The sequence below is a fragment of the Echinops telfairi genome, unplaced genomic scaffold, assembly GCF_000313985.2.
Source record: "Echinops telfairi isolate 266 unplaced genomic scaffold, ASM31398v2 ScPeMD7_7458;HRSCAF=8496, whole genome shotgun sequence".
Taxonomy (NCBI): Eukaryota; Metazoa; Chordata; class Mammalia; order Afrosoricida; family Tenrecidae; genus Echinops; species Echinops telfairi.
The window spans coordinates 29,831,126-29,849,244 of record NW_022111358.1 but is presented as its reverse complement, the minus strand read 5'-3'; the positions used below and the strand labels follow the sequence as shown (position 1 = coordinate 29,849,244).

Here is an 18,119-nt window from a genome sequence, read left to right as displayed (position 1 = left end):
CCTTGTGTTCTCCTCCAGATTGTTATCCCACCTATCTTATCTAGATAGACGTGTAGAGACAATAATAAGCACAAAAACAAGGCAGAGCAAAACAAAATAAGAAAAGCAACAACAACAAAAAGGACCAAAAAAGAAAAGAAAAGCCTATAAATATGGTTCCAGGTCTGTTTGCTGACGTTAGGAGTGTTTTCTGGTCGAGTCTGATGGGGTGCCACGCCCTAGCCCCAAAGTTGTCTTTGGTATTCCCGCTTTGCGCCACCTTGCTTCTCTTGCATGCCCTTAGTGTTTTGCTGCTATGTGGCGGGGTCAGATTGGACATAATTCCCGAACTGTGTTTCCAGTGTTGTCCTTTGTAGCGCTATGAGCCAGTGAGGGACGCCTTGTCTCGTAGTGGGGCTGGCCCTAATGTCCTCTCTGTGCATTGGCTGCTCTGAGCAGGAATATCATCCTTGGGGCTTGGTGGGCCAGGATGTGTCCACTCTGTCCTTCCCCCTTCGTTTGCTCCTGTGTGCGCTGATCAGACGCGCCTCTCCCTGAGCTGTAGCTTCCGTGCTGTCCTCTGTAGTGCTTTCTTCTGGGGGGAGTGGGGCGTATCCACGAACATTATTACTTTTATCATCTTTATAAAAGCATCCTCAACGGTGTTTTCTCTAGAAATCAGTGCAAGTAGATTTCTGTGTTACCTTATCCTTTGATTGCTTAGCGACTAGGCTTTTCCTGAGGTTTTTAATCTGTTGGTCAGAGATAAACAGAGATACTTTTGTAAAAATGGGTTTTTCTGATGTAAGATGTGAATAACAGGGAAATCTCATGACATCTTTCACAGTTGAACAGAAATGATCTTTAGCTCACTTTCTGTTCTGTATATACCCGATTCCCCTCCTCCTTTACGGTCCCTTACCCCTACGTAAAAAAAATTCACTTGTGTGTGGATGTGAAGTACAAGTCTTCATTTAAGAGGGTGTGTTAGAAAATGATATACTTAACCCATTTAGTGAACGTTCTGGCTTGTGTTTCTCAACATACCTCTTGGTTTCTTTAGGTCAAAGGACATAGATGAGAATTGTGACCCTGGACCTAACTTTTTGGAGTGGTCATTATCGTAGTGAGTTCCCCATTAGATAGGAGTGTTTTACCTCAGGACTTGTTAGTAGGTTATCCCCAAGGGGTTCAGAAATTCCTTTTTTGAGAACTCCACCACATCTTTGGTGACTTGCTTGTTTCATTTTTCGTTTCAGTGAATAGAAAACAGGCTCCACTTTCCGTTCCATTCCACCATCTACTCTATGCCCTCTTCTTCCATTTACCCTAAGTAAATGTCCTGAGAGGATTAAGCCCTATCTAATTCCCTACGCCAACCACTAAATGGAACGAATTCGCGTCTCCAGTATTCCCAGAGTCCTGTATGCCACTCAGATGGCTGTGCAAAGCACGTTCTGTGTGCTGGAATTCACTGAAGTGGTTTTTAAAGCACAGTCGTAGAACTCATTTGTACATGATATGCTTTAGCCGAACTTAATGGCGTTCCTTTGTAATTTGAAAAAGTCCGTTGAGATTGTGAAATGAGTGGGCTCTTCGCTGTGTTGAGAGATCTCTTCAGAATGTGTTGTTCAGTCGGTCTGATTGCCTGTAGCTGCGGTCAATGACAATATGTCTGTAGCTAAACTGCCGGTCAAGTCCTCATTCTTGGGCCAAGTTCTCCCTGAAAATGCTGCCTGTTCATTGACTTTTCGTTTATTTTTAAATTTTGTTTTTATTGTTAATCATTTTAGTGGGAGCTCTTGCAGATATTACAACAATCCATGATTCAGTTAGATGAAACATAATTATACAATTGTTGCCACTATCAGTTTCACATTTTCCTTCTTCTTGAACTCTTTGATATCAGCTCCTCTTTATCCCTTCCTACCCTCTCCTCCCCCCATAGGAACCCTTATTATAATATTATGTATTATCATTATTTTTGCTCTCTCTTACATCATCCAGTGTATCCATTCATTTGCACTTCTGTTATTCGGTGGGATTATACAGTTGTCACTGCTATCAGTTCCCCCTGCCCCCCTTCCCTACCCCTTTCTGGACCCTCAGGGAATCATTACTCCTTTTTTTTACTGTTTCTGAAGGGTTTATCTATCTTGGATCTCGTGCATCGAACAGTCTTCATTGTACAAATGCGCATATGCAGGTCATAAGATCAATGAGGGTAAAACAAAGACCATACTGGGGAGGGAAATATTAAAGAACTAGAGGACAGTTATGCGTCTCATCCGTGCTATACTGCTCCCTATATTTATCATCCCTTCCATGTGGCCCTTTTCTGAGGAACTGTCCAATTATCTTACAGGTGGGTTTTGGGTCTCCACTTTGCCATGCTACGTGTCAATCTGATTGCTTGCTTTTGTACATCAACTTTAAAACCCTTGCTGTTCCCTGTCCCTGTCATTATTGGTTCACCACTCATCACCATCCTCCCACCTCCTCCCCTCCCAGTCCCCACCCCCCTCAGAACTAACAGTCCCTTTTCTGTCTCCTTGGGATTGCTTATCCTGCCTATCTTATATAGATAGATACTATGTCTTTGACTTTTATTTGTCATCTTTAAAAATTTTTTTATTTCTTTCATGTGTATGGTTTATTGCTTTACAAAGCAGTGTTTTCCTGCCTCTTGGACACCTCCAAACATTTTCAGCTACCACTTCCTGGCCCTTGTCCTCTCAGCATCTCCCACCCCACATCTAAGCTGCCACGCCACTGATGCAGCTGTTGCAGTTAGCTGTTAGTGGTACACTTAACCTGAACCCTGGCAGCAATGAAAGCAGTGGCTGAAGTGCATGCTCCACGGCAAATCATAGTAACTGTGTCTTGTATTAACATCACCAAGGAAACACAGGCCATCAGAGCTCATTGGAAACCTCTGAATTAGGGTCAAATTAAGATCTGCTTCATGGACTCACAGGAACCCTGGTGTTGGAGTGCTTATCTTAAAGTCAGCAGTTCGAAACCACCAGCCACTCCTTGGGAGAAAGGTGAAACTTTCTGTCCCGTAAAGACTTGCAGTTTCGGAAAGCCGCAGAGGCAGGTCTACCCTGTCCTGTAGGGTCTCTTTGAGTTGGACTCGATGGCAGTGAGTTTGGTTTTAGTCACAGACTAGTAGCATTGTGACTGACATAGAGATCTGTCTAGTAGAGACGGTGTATGTCAATTCTACTGCATGGTTTTCTACAACTCGAGACCTACCTAGTTCAGTGTGGTCTTCACGGCCATGTGCTGAGCGTCTGAAATGAGATGGGTCCAGCCCAGATACGCTGTATTCTGAACACTTAGTACAGAGAAAAAGAAAAATCACATTAACTCTGAAATGATAATATTTACGATATATTGGTTATTGAAACGAATCTCAGCCATTTCTTTGCAGCCTGTTAAAAGGTGCCTACTAGAGATTGCACGCTGTGTACACGTGGCCTACCTAATTGAGCGGAGCTGATACAGACCATGTATCCAGCACTCACAGATTTCAGGAAATGGGTATCTGTGTCATGCCACTCTTCAGTGTCATAAATGAATAAAGTCAATTAGTGACCTATTTGGTCTGTCCTGGACACTAGTGCAGAGCCTTCAGGGACTACCCAGCAGCCCCACTCACGCCTGCTGCATTACAGGCCAACATTGGGTCACGGGTGAATCTATTTGCATTTTTAAAACTTAATTGTGGTTGCTAGTTGCCATTAAGTGGATCCTGACCCATTCATAAAACGCAACCCATGGCCAGTGGGTGGATTTCAGCTCATAGAGGCCCTGTCTATAGTGACTGGAGACCAGTGCTCGCTCTGCGTGCCATCGGGGGCCACGGGGCCACTGGGGGGAAACAATACAAATGATTAAAAGTAGTTTGATCCGTTTCTAGCCCATAATTCAGAATCGTTTTGTTGCAGACTTGTATTTTGTTTGGGGACAGAAGTGAGCTACTAAGTAATAAATTATTTTTTAAACCAGGGTCCAGCAAGTCGTTTGGGTGGTTTTCCATAAAATTTTAGTTTCTGTGTTTCTGTAAAATTAAAGCACAACAATGACTGATGTGCTGCATGTCTTAGTCTTGTCGCCGTAGGGAATAGTTAATCTGTGGAAACGTGTGTGTTGGATTGGGGCAAAGACCTCGATTTGACATTCTCATTTCTTTGCTTTACTGAAAGTTTGTTTACATCCTGTGTCTTTGTACTTGAGGAGGGAAAATCCTTTTGATCTCTACTGGAAGTGTGAAATACACACCAGGAGTAGGAGACTTCCCACAAACAAGGACACCTATCTCAGTCATTTTTTTATAGGATTACACGTTCAAATATAACACTTGGGATCTATTGGGTTACATAAAATATATTACTAATAGTCATTTCACCTGGTTCTCTTTACCCTTTTCATGTGGCTACTGGGCACATTTTAATTGCATGCTGCGGCCTGGGCTGCCTCTGTTGCATGGTGTTGCCTGAGACCGTGTCTGGGGTGCGTTTCAGGCGCACCTGTGCTTTCCTGATTCAGCAGGCTTGAGAACATCACCGGTTGATGCTGTCTTCGCAGTAGCAAGGAGGTGATTTTCTGTCTGTCCCCCCTAAAAGAGGAAGAGAGAATCACAGCTCAGTCCTTTCATGTCCTCAGAAAAGCTAAGCCTTATCAACAAGTAAACTTCTGCTTTGGGAACAGAGGACTGGCTTTTTGGTTTTGTTTAAGTCATATATTTTGTTGGTCCGGCTGGGTTGGTCACCAGGGTGCTGGACTATTTTTTGTGAGAGGTCGGTCATGGCCTTCTTTAGGGCTTCACCAAATGGAGAGCGGACCCCGAGCGCTCTTAGTGGGCCACTTGTCTGTGCGTCCCTTCCTCTCAGATGATCACATCCTGCCGTTATTTTTGGAACTTCTTGTGTTTGGTCTGCATTGGCATTTTTAGGACCTCAAGTATTCCAAAAGAGGCCTAACACAAGGCAATGAACTGCTTGGTTTCTCAGACCTTGGCATTTCATAGGGTGCTCACAAACCTGGGGGCATTGTAAATCCTGGTAGCTAGCTCTTCTTCCTCCTCTCAGTATGGGGGTGGGGTGTCAAGAAAACAAACACACACTGAGTGGGAGGACCCCAGGGAGAGCCTCACTTCCACTTTTCAATCCAGTTTAAGGGTTGTTCTCTGCCCTCACAGAACACTCACATTCTGTATATTTGTTTTAATTGAATTGACTCTACCTCCCAGTTTGTCTAAAGCAGGGGTCCTCAAACTTGTTAAACAGGGGACCAGTTCACTGTCCCTCAGACCCGTTGGAGGGCCGGACTATAGTTTGAAAAAAAAAAAACTGTGAACAGATTCCTATGCACACTGCACACATCTTATTTTGAAGTCAAAAAACAAATGGGGCAAAAACACCCGTCGGGCCGGATAAATGTCCTCGGGCTGTAGTTTGAGGACGCCTGGTCTAAAGGGCTAGAGAGCAAGGAGCTGGCATTTGTTGAGTAACTTGATGGGGTGCTGAGAGCGGAGCTGGCTTTTTTTTTTTTTTTTTTAAGAATTTTATTAGGGGCTCATACAATTCTTATCACAGTCCATACATACATCAATTGTGTAAAGCACATGTGTACATTCATGGCCCTCATCATTCTCAAAACTTTTCCTCCCCACTTAAGCCCCTAGCATCAGCTCCTCATTTTTCCCACTTCCTCCCCACTCCCCCCTCTCTCATGAACCCTTGATAATTTATAAATTATTTTGTCATATCTTGCCCTGTCCGACGTCTCCCTTCACCCACTTTTCTGTTGTCCATCCCCCAGGGAGGAGGTTATATGTAGATCCTTGTAATCGGTCCCCCCTTTCCACCCCACCCTCCCTTCATCCTCCTGGTACCGCCACTCTCACCACTGGTCCTGAAGGGATTATCCACCCTGGATTCCCTGTTTCCAGTTCCTATCTGTACCAGTGTACATCCTCTGGTCTAGCCAGATTTGTAAGTTAGAATTGGGATCATGATAGTGGGTGGAGGAAGCATTTAGGACTAGAGGAAAGCTGTATGTTTCATCATTGCTACACTGCACTGACTGGCTCGTCTCCTCCTGCGACCCATAAGGGGATGTCCAGGTGCCTACAGATGAGCTTGGGTCTCCACTCCCCACTTCCCACTCCCCCTTATTCACAATGATGATTTTTTTGCTCTGATGGTGCCTGATCCCTGATCCCTTAGACACCTCGTGATCGCACAGGCTGGTGTGCTTCTTCCATGGGGGCTTTGTTGCTTCTGAGCTAGTTGGCTGCTTGTTTACCTTCAAGCCTTTAAGACCCCAGACGTTAGATCTTTTGATAGCCGGGCACCTTCGAGCTGGGTGTTTTAGAACTATCTCGAGAGCCTGTAGGGATTGGAGCTAGGCTTTCTGTGTTCTGGGTGAGGAAAGGGAGACCTAGAAGTGGAGTCATTTTCCCCAGCCCACCTAGCTATGGGTAGTTTGTGGGTTCCTGAACTTGGCTTCGTGCTGACCTTGCCATTCCAGGGTGGGAGAAGCTGTAATAGGCTCTCAGAGGTAGCTTGTGATGGATGCGCATTGCTCTCACCTGGGAAAGCCAGGCGGCATACCCTTGCGGCAGGCCTGATATTGGATAGAACGGCGACTTCTGGGTTGTTTGCCGCTTCTGGACACTCGTGGTGACCATTTGGACTTGTTGCTGTACAGTTGGGACCCGGAGTCCAGCAGGATGGCCCAGTGGAACCAGCTCCAGCAGCTTGACACCCGGTACCTGGAGCAGCTGCACCAGCTGTACAGCGACAGCTTCCCGATGGAGCTGCGGCAGTTTCTGGCCCCGTGGATCGAGAGTCAAGATTGGTAAGTCCTTCTTGAGAAACTTCCCTATGGGTGTGGACCGTGGCAGAAGCCTGTCCTATCTGGAGACCTTGTTAGTAACTATGGAGGGAATGGCGTTGGTTTTCACTGACTAAGATTCGGCTGTAAATGAGGAGGGCGTTGCAGCAGTGGGCTTGCGTGGTTTCCCCCCACCTTCTGGAGGGTGACTTCTGTCTGTGTGTAGGCCGCTTTCAGCGTCCCTCTTCATTGTCCTCCACTTCCTAGGGCATATGCTGCAAGCAAAGAGTCACACGCCACGTTGGTGTTTCACAATCTCTTGGGTGAGATTGACCAGCAGTACAGCCGCTTTCTCCAGGAGTCCAATGTACTCTACCAGCACAATCTGCGCAGAATCAAGCAGTTCCTTCAGGTAGTAGGAGGCACTGAGCTGAGGGTCCTCGCTCGCTCGCTCCCTCCCTCTCTCTGTCTCTCTCCTAGAAGTCTTGCTTTTCTCTTGTGGCTTAGTAGTGAGAGGAGAGCCCATCTTCCCCTTTCAATCAAAGGAGATGAGACTAGCTCTTTCTCTAGTCTCTGTGTACTCACCCTTGGGAATCTGATGATCTGCTGTTCACAGGCCAGCTCCTCCTACCACGCCTGGAGCTCAGCAGTATAATGGTAACTGACCACCCTTGGGAGATGGCCCACCCTTTTCAATGCTAAGCATTTGGCCGTAATAGGGTATGCCTTGACAAAGTCCCCTGCCTCCCTATGATAGCAGGTAACATCCTGTGCCAAGAATTCGAGTTAACGTCTCTTGTCCTGCAGAAATTGTACGGCACGCTGTTAGCCCCTGTTTGCTTCTTCTTCCCCCTTTCAACCCCGTCCGCCTGGCTCTAGCCAGGCTCTGAGGACTATACTCTGTTTTTTCATATACTGACTGGCAGTTTCTTCAACTTGCAACAATGAACATGAGCAGGCAGAAATTCCTACTACTGGGGCTGTTGTCTTGGCGATGGTGCACGTCTCTCTGTTTTACGGCTGCATTTCCTCCTCTCCCACTTACAGAGCAGATACCTTGAGAAGCCCATGGAGATTGCCCGAATCGTGGCCCGGTGCCTGTGGGAAGAGTCCCGCCTCCTCCAAACGGCAGCCACAGCAGCCCAGGTGAGGCCCAGGAGCACCAAGTGCTCTTGGAGATGCGCTCTCCGCCTTGTGTCCAGAGAAGTAGTCGCTCTGCTATGGGCATTGGGATGCAAGCTGCCCTCCAGGGTAGAAATGGGTCTTTGTGGGAGATTTTCTTCCTACAAGGAAGAATGATGTCACGTTTTCCTGAATATATAATGCATTCTTTCTCCTCCCCCACCCCCCATTTAAAAAAAATGGAAATACTACAGAAAAGTCCAAACAAAATCTGAAACTCTACTCACGTCCTCTCCGTATTAGCTTCTCTTAGGAAAACAGCACACCCCTCTGGAGTCTTCATACCTTGCTCATATCAACACCGAAAATGTGTATGCATTTGCTATTGCATCACGCAAATCATTCTAAGCCAAGTCCTGGGTCACAGAACTCATTCTCTTTATTTGCTACTAATAATCAGTGATATGAATTTGCTGTAACTTACTTGTTCACTTCTTTGATGGAGGTTCACTTTATTCTATTTTCTTTCATTACAAACATTCCTGCAACTACTCATCATATATATCGATATAGTTGTATTTTCATTTTTCTGCCATAGATTTATAGGAATGGGATGGTTGGGTCAACCTGAAGTCCAAACCAAACCCACCGCCATAAGGGTTTATATATTTCTGATTTCACATAGTTCTGATGGCTTGTCCCAGAGGCTCTAACAGTTTGCACTTCCCTCAGAAGGAGCCATGCTGGAGATGGTTTGGAATTGAGTCATTCAGGTTCGGAAGCATTTCTCTTTGTGGTCAAGGTTTACGGGAACTTCTCTGAGCTAGAGGTGCCATTTGCTTAGGGACTCCAGTTAATGTGACAGGACATGGTCCATCCGGAGGACAGTGTCACGTCATTGTCTCATCATTTATATCGACACATGGCAGATCTATAACATCTAAGGATGTGTATCTATTACGTGTGTGTACTATAGGAGGAGGCTCTTAAAAGTGTGTGGGAGTTCCCCATGATCTTGGAATTCCACTTTTTCATGAGCTTTTTGAAGCCCTATCTTGTCTTTGACTGCAAGTCTGTGCTGGCTCGGAGTGACCCTTTATGACAGTCCAGCTGCCCCATGCCCTTTCTCAGGCTGGACTCGGGTAATCTTTTTTTTTTAAAACAGTTTTATTTGTACTTTATCCACACATCACGCATTTCAATAATCCAATCATATCAAAAAGAGCTGTGCTGTTATCATCACATTCAATTCTAGCACATCATCTTCTTCCCTGTAGTCGTTATTCATGTAATTATTTTGATTTTGTCTCATTGTGGCAATCATAGACACTACAGAACATCTCCAGTCCCCCCAACTTCTGCTTGCATAATTCAGTGTCATAGATCGTCATCTGTGTGGGCGCAGATCACCAGGCCCCTTCTCCCAGGAAGCCATTGGTGGGTTTGAACAAAAAGCTTTTAATTAGCAGCTGAGTCCTTAACCCTGGTACCAAAACCAAAAACCAAACTCACCGCCATTGAGCCGAACCCGCAGTGACCATATAGAACTACAGAGTAGTTCTGCCCTGTTGGGGACTTCAAAACGTCATGGAAAATGGAATTACAAGATGATGAAAAATTCCTAGGAACTTTTGAATCCTCATCACATTATATATAGACATTTATTTTTCTCTTTTACACACATACCTGTATATGTGTGTGTTAGTTTTTCCGACTCCTGGCTTTAGAAGAGGTGTGATCTGGAAGAGGAAAAAGAAATCAAACAACTATATAATGCAATAAAATATAAATTATGAAAATGTACTAAACTCGAAGGGAAAAGTTTAAATATCAGTGACCTTAAAAATACATTGAATAATTTTAAAAAATGATTGCATACCCCCTTATTCTCAAACACATAAGCTGACCACCTAGATAGCATGGAAGTGTGTTCTAGCAAGCTTTTATAGTATAGATTGCTTCGTTATTATTTAAACTTGTCTACACTGTAGAAGAAAAAGAATGCTTTCAGTTTGCATTATGAGGCTGGACTAACATAATGAGTCAAGAAAATGGTTAGGATTTTTGTGTATTTTATGGTCTGCAAAAGTGTGAATTATATTTTAGAAATGTCAGGATGGTTCAACATTAGAAGTTCTCTATTAATGTCCATGAAATTAATCTACAGAATATCTATTCACAGATGGATAGATCTTCCTAGAAAATCAAAGAGAAGCAATAAAAAAAGAATTATTAGAACTAATAAGAGTTCAGAAAATGATTGTGTAAGAGAAATACTCTTTAAGAATCAGTAGTTGTGTACTATTACAGCAATTCTCACTAGAAGATGTGGTACAAGAGCATTTGTAATAGTAAAAACCAATGTATTGATAGATGTGAGAAAAAGTCTAGAAAGGTATATGCCAAATTATTTCAAATAATTTGTTAGAGGAGGCGGGCTTTCTCTGATGAGGTTTTAACTTATTTCCTTATCTTATAGTCAGGGACATTTTTTATGTTTCAAGACAATGGTAGCAGGAAGCTAGAAGAAAGAACACCTGAGTCTAATTGAGGAGCCGGGCTGGGGAGGGGTGCAGGGCTCAGTACCTGGCTGGGCAGGAGAAGGTGGGCTCATCAGGGCCCATCATGGAGATCTCATTAGTTAGTCACCGAAGCAACTGGTCTTGGAAGAGCTATTTACTACAAGGGCCCAGGGCCAATCTCTCCCTGCTCTGCCAGTGTACTGTGCCATTTAGGCTCCTATTTACTCTCGACTCCTCTGATAGGGCTAATGAATAGGATGAAATTAAATTCCACCTGTAAATTACGTAGAAAAGTCTGTGACACATGGATAGAAAATAAATGCTCACCACTTTCTGCTGCTAACCTCCTCCTCCTCCTCATCAACCTCATCACCATCATCATCATCCTCATCACCACCACTTCTGTAGGAAATGGAGATCCACTGAAGAATTGTAAACAGAAAAGGGATATGCTCAGATGTGGGCTAGCAGTAGATCTGCAACACCCACTGTGTGGGACCATGGAGGCAGGGAGGCTGGCAAACAGGCACTTGTCCATCCGTCACTAGGGCTTCCGATTTGGAGGACTTTTGTGCTTCGTAGGAACCCTGATGACATAGTGGGTTGCTCCTGGGCCTACTACCCAAACCACCAGTCCCTCTGAGGCTAAGACATTCTGTAAAGAGTGACTGTCCGGAAACCCACAGGGTCAGTTCTACTCTGTCCCGCAGGCTTGCTCTGAGTCAGAATGGCCCTGGTGGCAGCGGGGGTTGGTTGTGAGTTTGTGTTTGAGGCTGTTGGATACGACAAAAATAGTTAAGTCCGTTTGAATAGAGGCTCCAACTCGGAAGTGGGTAAGCAGGAAGTGTCCCAAGGTGGGTGAATTGTCAGTCCTGTCGAGCAGGGTTCTGCAAACGCTGCCCATGCCCCACACCCAGCTGGCTGTTTCTTTGGGTGCCAATCATGCATGTTTGGAACACGGCCACCTCCTTCGTTTGTGTTGTGTGTGCCTGCTGTCACGCTGCAGTGGCATGGTGGAGAAACTGCAGAGACTCTAAGGACCGCAAAGCCTTCCAATGTTCTCCCCTGGTCCTTACAAAAGAGGGTGGCCAACCCCTGACAATAGAGCTACCGGTTGGTTAGGTGAGACTCCCACTCAGGACTGACTGCTTTGTTCTGTTTACCTTCTCCGCCATGTTGATCAGTGTTGTTATGGGTAAGGCATGAGGAGAGAGGAAGATGAGAAGGTGGAATCCACCCCTGAGGGGCTCGGTCTCGTTGGGATTAGAGGTACACCAGCGCTCCAAGTGTGGAAAGCACAGAGTAATTCTGCCTAGGGAAGTTGAGTAAGACTTCCAGGAGAACCCACATTTGAACTGAGTTTGAAAGTGAATGAGTTTGGGTTTCCTTGGGTAGAAGAGCCCCCCGCCCCCCGACTGAGTGAACAAGGAGGCATGTGGGGAGGTAATGTGGGCCAGCTTGCTTGATGTGGGGGGTGGGGAGGAGTGGGTAGTTTTGGGGGACTACAGCACAGAGAGGGAAGATTCTGTTGTTAGCAGATGGTGTGAAATGCCTTTTTGTGCCAGGTTGAGATGTTTGTGCCCAGGCACTGTGGGCATCGACGGTAGGGCTATGGGTGACTATTAAGCATGTCTCTTTTCTCTCTGGAGTTCAGGAGCAATTGAGAAGTAGACATGGGAGTTGGCTACAGAGTAAAACACCAGCTGTATTGGTGGTAAAGCCACACTAGATGGCCTGGATTGGACTAAGCCCCATAGAGGCTCAGTTCCCTGCCTCCTGAGTTGGGTCTTGAGGTAGAGGTAGGATCTAGAGCAGTGGTTCTCAACCCTGTGGGTTGCCACCCCTAAAGGGGGTCGAACGACCTATTCACAGGGGTCCCCCAATTCATAACAGTAGCAAAATGACAGTGCTGAAGTAGCAACGAAAATAATTTTGTGGTTGGGAGGGGGGTCACCACCACATGAGGAACTGTATGAAAGGGTCGCAGCATTAGGAAGGTTGAGAACCACTTTACTTCCCCACCCCAATCACCCACATGGAGATTCAGAGGCCCCAGACAGTATCTATTGAACACAGAGATAGGTTCCTAAAACGTCTAGAAACAAGGCTCTCCTGCCCCAGGTGTTTCCCAGGAAGGAGGAGTGGGGGGAGGAAGAGGCCCAGCCTGTCAGCTCCTCCTGAGAGACTGAGCGTGGAAGAGCCCGAGCTGATCTGTGCCCCCCCCCCCCATCAGATGAGTCACTCCCCCTGCAGGGAGGAGGAGGCGGGTGCGGGCCACCTTGCCAACGCTTCCAAGAGTGAATAGTAACCCCTAAAACTGGCGTGCTTAGGCCTCTTTTTTGGGTACCAGTGCAGAAGGTGGGTTGGAAGTGAGCAAGAGTACAGGTAAACAGACCCCGTGTTGGAGCCCGAACTGAGTCACTGAGGTCTAGTGAGTTTAAGCGACTACATCACAGAGCATCGAGCAAGCCCGGAGGAAAGGAAAGCGGAAATAAAGGCGGACTGCGGGTTTCCAGCTTTGAAAACTGGCTTTCCCGGGTTCTTCTTCGGGTCCACAGATGAATATTCCTGTCCCGGGCCAGCACTTGCCCGGTCTTCATTGCGGCTTTCACCTGCCCTATAGAAAGGCGTCCTGGCGGCACAGGCCAGCCCTTTAAACCCAGCAGCTGCTCCCCTGGCGACAATGAGACTGTGCTCCCGTCAAGATCGAGCGAGCGTCTCGGGGACTCCGTGGGGCCCTTCTCTGCTGCCCTGCTGTGTCACCTTGAGTTGGGGTTGACGCGATGGCAGGGGGTGTTTTTTTGTGTGCTTTGTAGAAAATAGATGTCCTATTACTTTTCTTTGAAAAAACTCAGTTTTCACATGCTATTTGATTGTTTCAAGGTGCCCCCTGACCTAGAGATGATATGATGTTTTGATAAAGAATTCCATCCCTGGGCAAGATGTTTTCTCACTAAAAACCAAACCGACCTCACCTACTGCCTCAAAGTCAACTCAAAGGGACCCTCTAGAGCAGCGGCTCTCAACCTGGGGGTCGAACGACCTTTTCACAGGAGTCCCCCGATTCATCACAGTAGCAAAATGACAGTGATGAAGTAGCAACGAAAATAATGTTATGGTTGAGGGTCACCACCACATGTGGAGCTGCATTAAGGTTTCACGGCATGAGGAAGGTTGAGAACGACTGCCATAGAGGGTTTCCAAGGCTATACATCTTTACAGGAACAGCCAGCCTCCAGTTCTTCCTCAGAGCACCTGGTGGGTTTGAACCACTGACCTTGCAGTTCGCAACCTACCCCCTGCTCCACAGTCCAGCCAGGGATCTTTATTATCCCACAGTGTTTCAGTAAGTACCCAGCACCTTCCGTCACAAATAGTTCTGGTATCTGAAGGAAACCGTTGGGAAGCCAAGGACTGGGGCTTCGCTCAGCATGTTCTCTGCTCACATAGAGTTGGCTCCTCGTCCTAACACGCTGAAACTGTGCAAGCGCTTCCTGGGTTCACCTGGAGAGCACAGGCAGCCCTTTACGGCCAGTGACAATGCCTTCCCTTCCCGATGGCGCCAGCCACTCAGGCCAATTGGGTAGGGCAGGTGGGATGAGGCGAAGACTCGGCAGGTGTTTCTCATCGTTTCTGTAGTCATATGTCTGTTGCCTCCTTTTTTGGCAGCAAGGGGGCCAGGCCAACCATCCCACCGCTGCCGTGGTGACAGAGAAGCAGCAGATGCTGGAGCAGCACTTACAGGATGTTCGGAAGAGAGTGCAGGTACAGCCAGAGGGGGTGGGAAGCCTGTTCTTGGGAAGTGTGTGTGTGTGTGTGTGTGTCTCCTTCCTTCGTGTGCCCTTTCTGAAGGTTTGACTGCAGTTCATTGTTCTCAGAAACTTTCTCTCCCCCTCTCCACAGGGACAGGTTTGGTTGTTTTTTTTACCTCCGTTTTTGTTTTTTAAATAATTTTATTGGGGGCTCTTATAACTCTTATAGCAATCCATACGTCAATTGTATCAAGCACACTTGTACATACGTTGACATCATTTTCAAAACGTTTTTTTCAAATCATTTTACTGGGGGCTCGTGCAACTCTTATCACCATCCATCCATCCATCCATCCATCCATCCATCCATCCATCCATCGTGTCAAACACATTTGCACATTCGTAGCCCTCATCATTCTCAGAACATTGGCTTTCTGCTTGAGCCCTTGGTACCGTTTTGTTTTCAACAGGATCTCGAACAGAAGATGAAAGTGGTGGAGAATCTCCAGGATGACTTCGACTTCAACTACAAAACCCTCAAGAGTCAAGGAGGCAAGTGACTGTCAGAGACCTTACGTGTTTGGTAGACAGTGGGTTTCTGTGACTTGTGTTGAAAGACTTGTCTGTCGGGACTGGGTGTTTGCCCTCAGTGGAGGGCAGGAGATCTCCTGACTCAGGGGGAGAGAAGGGTTCCTTAGGCGAAGGTGCTGTCACTTCCTCCGCAGACATGCAAGACCTGAATGGAAACAACCAGTCAGTGACCAGGCAGAAGATGCAGCAGCTGGAGCAGATGCTCTCAGCGCTGGACCAGATGCGAAGAGTAAGCCCACTGGCCAGCTTCCCCTGAGTGCTGTGTCGCCTGGGGCCCCCGGGCAGACTGGTGGCTGCTCAGTTACTTCTTTAGGACTGATGGGAGAATGTGGGTTAGAGACAGTCTGAGGAATGACTCCTGACTGCTTTTGGTTTCCAACCAGAGTATTGTGAGTGACTTGGCGGGGCTTCTGTCGGCGATGGAATATGTGCAGAAGACGCTCACGGACGAAGAGCTGGCCGACTGGAAGAGGAGGCAGCAGATCGCTTGCATTGGAGGCCCCCCCAACATCTGCCTCGACCGGCTAGAAAACTGGTAACGGAAGAAGGAGGTGCTGGGTCTTCCTCCTGTAGAAACTGAGCTCAAATACGGCCCTAACTGCAGGCCAAAGAGACGGCACTGTCCCTCACAGGTGGGGACTGTCATACACAGACTAAGGTTTTTCATTGTGCTTTTGTAACCTCAAGTGATGCGCTTGTAGAGAAAAGCTAATGCAGAAATTTAGTGGAGAGAGGAATCCAGTCATTCTGAAGCTCCTGCGGCTGAGATTGGAGCGCATCGTCCGAGACTGTCACAGCAGACACGCAGCAAAGCTGCACCAGTTCAGCCGCTTCTACACGCACAACTCAGTGACACCGATTATGTCCTTCAGTTGTTTAACTGTTCTCACCCTCCTGCATGGAGGATTTCTTCCTCCATTGCCCGTAAACCCACCTGCGCCCTAAGGGCCCTACCGAATCTTGCAGGCCCTCGTCCATTTGAGCCCACAGAGGTAGTTCTTGAAGGAACCTAATGCTCAAGGCCAGACGTTCTTATGATTTTAGCTTAAGTCTGGTTTGGTTTTCAGAAGACTTCAGGGATATTTTTGATTTAAGATTTAAAGATGATCTCCGGCAAGGTACCCTGGTAACATAGTAGTTTTTGAGTTAGGCTGCTAACTGAAAGGTCTGCAGTTCAAACCCACCAGCTCCTCCATAGGAGAAAAAAAGAGGCTCTCTGCTCCCAGCTTCAGAAGCCCAAAGGGCCAGTTCTAGCCTGCCCTATGGGGTAGTTCAGAGTCAGAGTCTGAGTGATGATTTCAGGGTCTGTCTAGCCTCCAGAGAGTCAGAAGTTCTGCAGAATTTGAAATTCTGGTTTGCTTCCCCCCCATCCCACTTTTATCAGAACTCTGCTGTAGAATCTTAGATCAAAGTGTTCAGTGATGGAGAGAGGATCATTCGGTACCATCCAGTTCTGACCGTGTGATGAAAGGCATTGTTCATGGAGGCAGTTAGCTTCTCAGTGCATGCCCACCTCCCGTTCCTGACTCTCCACTTGCTCTGTGGCTCTGTGCAAATCAATCAATTGTGCTTCGACAGCCACCTGTAAACTGAAGACCCCAGGAACTTTGTGACAAAGTGGGAGGTAGAACAGAGACGTGAAGCACATTAATAAGCCACCTGACTTGGATATCTGGGAAACCATGGCACCGAACCCCCAAACCAAGGGACCCAGTCTCCTGAGGGCTGGTCATACACAGCGATTCTTTATATGCTCCTCTATAGCCTGCTTTGGATAGAAGCTGCCATCAATCCCGATTTCCATTGCCTTGACACACCATTGCACCCACTGAAAGTAGAGCAAACATTTCCTTCCGACTGAAGGTTGACAATGAAAGGGCTCCTGGGGTCATGCAGTCCCTTCTCTCCATGCAGCGGACACTAAGGCCTGTGATGGTGAAGGGTCCTGGCCAAACTTGAGACCGGTAGCAAGGGACACAGCTGGCTCCAACTCGAGTCTCTCTAGTTGTCTGGTCTCCTGCGTCCACCCAGGTCTCACAGTTGGTACGTGGACAAGTGGGAGGAGGAGATTGAGTGGCCAGCTCCCCATTCCATAGTCTGTGTGCCTGGATTTGAAGTGGTGGACGTTTTGACAGGTACCCCTGTCTTAACCTAGTGGTGGAAGTTTTGACAGGTACCCCTGTCTTAACCCCTCTTAACTCACAGCTGACTTTAAGGTGGATGCCACCTCTTAGGGATCCTGTAGGACAAGGGTAGTAGTGTCTTGAGTTTCTGAGACTGGAACTTTTTTTCCTCCACATCCAATATATTTCTTGGATAAGCTAATTAACACAGTTTGAAATGCTCGTCAGGAATTATAATGTTCTAAATTCAAATACTCTGATTGCATCGTACCATAGATACTCAAGTATAAGCTGAGCTTTTTCAGCACGTTTTTTTACCCCTTATTTTTATTGGGGGCTCTTGCATCTCATCACAATCCATACGTTTTTCCAGCGTGTCAAAGTACCTTTGCACATATGCCGCCATCATCATTTTCAAAGCATTCTCTTCCCACTTGAGCCCCTGATGTCAGCTCCCCATTTCTTCCCCCCTCCCTCCCCTGCGTGCCCTCACTTATGGACCCTTGATAAGTTATAGATTATTATTTTCATATCTTACATCATCTTCTGTCACCCCTCACCCACTTTTCTGCTATTCGTCCCCCTGGGAGGGGGTTATAGTTGATCCTTGTGATTGATTCCCCCTTTCTCCCTCCACCCTACCCTAATCCTCCTGGTATCTCTACTCTCCTTGTTGGCCCTGAGGGGTTTATCTATCCTGGAATCCCTGTGTTGCCGGCTCTTATCTGTAGCAGTGTGCATGTTCTGGTCTAATCTGATATGTAAGGCAGAATTGAGGTCATGATAGTGCAGGGAAGGAAACACCAAAGAACTAGAGGAAGGTGTGTGTCTCATCGGTGCTATACTGCACCCTGACTGGCTCATCTCTTCCCTGGGACCCCTCTGTGAGGGGATGTCCAATTGTCTACAGATGGGCATTGGGTCTCCACTCCATGCCCCCAATTCACATTGGGTATGATTTTGTTCTGGGTCTAAGATGCCCAATACCTGATCCCATTGATAACCTTGTGATCACACAGGCTGGTGTGCTTCTTCCACGTGGGCTTTGTTGCTTCTGAGCTAGATGGTCGCTTGTTTATCTTCAAGCCTTTAATACCCCAGACTCTATATCTTTTGATAGCCAGGCACCATCAACTTTCTTCACCACATTTGCTTATGCACCCATTTTGTCTTCAGTGATCGTG

At 46.9% G+C, this 18,119-nt stretch overlaps 1 protein-coding gene across 4 annotated transcripts in view; it reads left to right on the top strand.

Moving 5' to 3' along the window:
* The window catches only part of STAT3 (signal transducer and activator of transcription 3), a 65,445-nt gene that overhangs the window by 27,731 nt on the left and 19,595 nt on the right, over nucleotides 1-18,119 (top strand). For all 4 annotated transcript variants that reach the window (XM_030888161.2, XM_004707177.2, XM_004707178.2 and 1 more), the window contains exons 2-8: nucleotides 6,700-6,849; nucleotides 7,093-7,237; nucleotides 7,873-7,971; nucleotides 14,139-14,234; nucleotides 14,692-14,773; nucleotides 14,947-15,041; nucleotides 15,196-15,347. In XM_030888161.2, coding sequence (XP_030744021.1) covers nucleotides 6,722-6,849; nucleotides 7,093-7,237; nucleotides 7,873-7,971; nucleotides 14,139-14,234; nucleotides 14,692-14,773; nucleotides 14,947-15,041; nucleotides 15,196-15,347 — 797 coding nt within the window. In that variant the 5' untranslated portion in view covers nucleotides 6,700-6,721. The remainder of the gene's footprint in view (nucleotides 1-6,699; nucleotides 6,850-7,092; nucleotides 7,238-7,872; nucleotides 7,972-14,138; nucleotides 14,235-14,691; nucleotides 14,774-14,946; nucleotides 15,042-15,195; nucleotides 15,348-18,119) is intronic.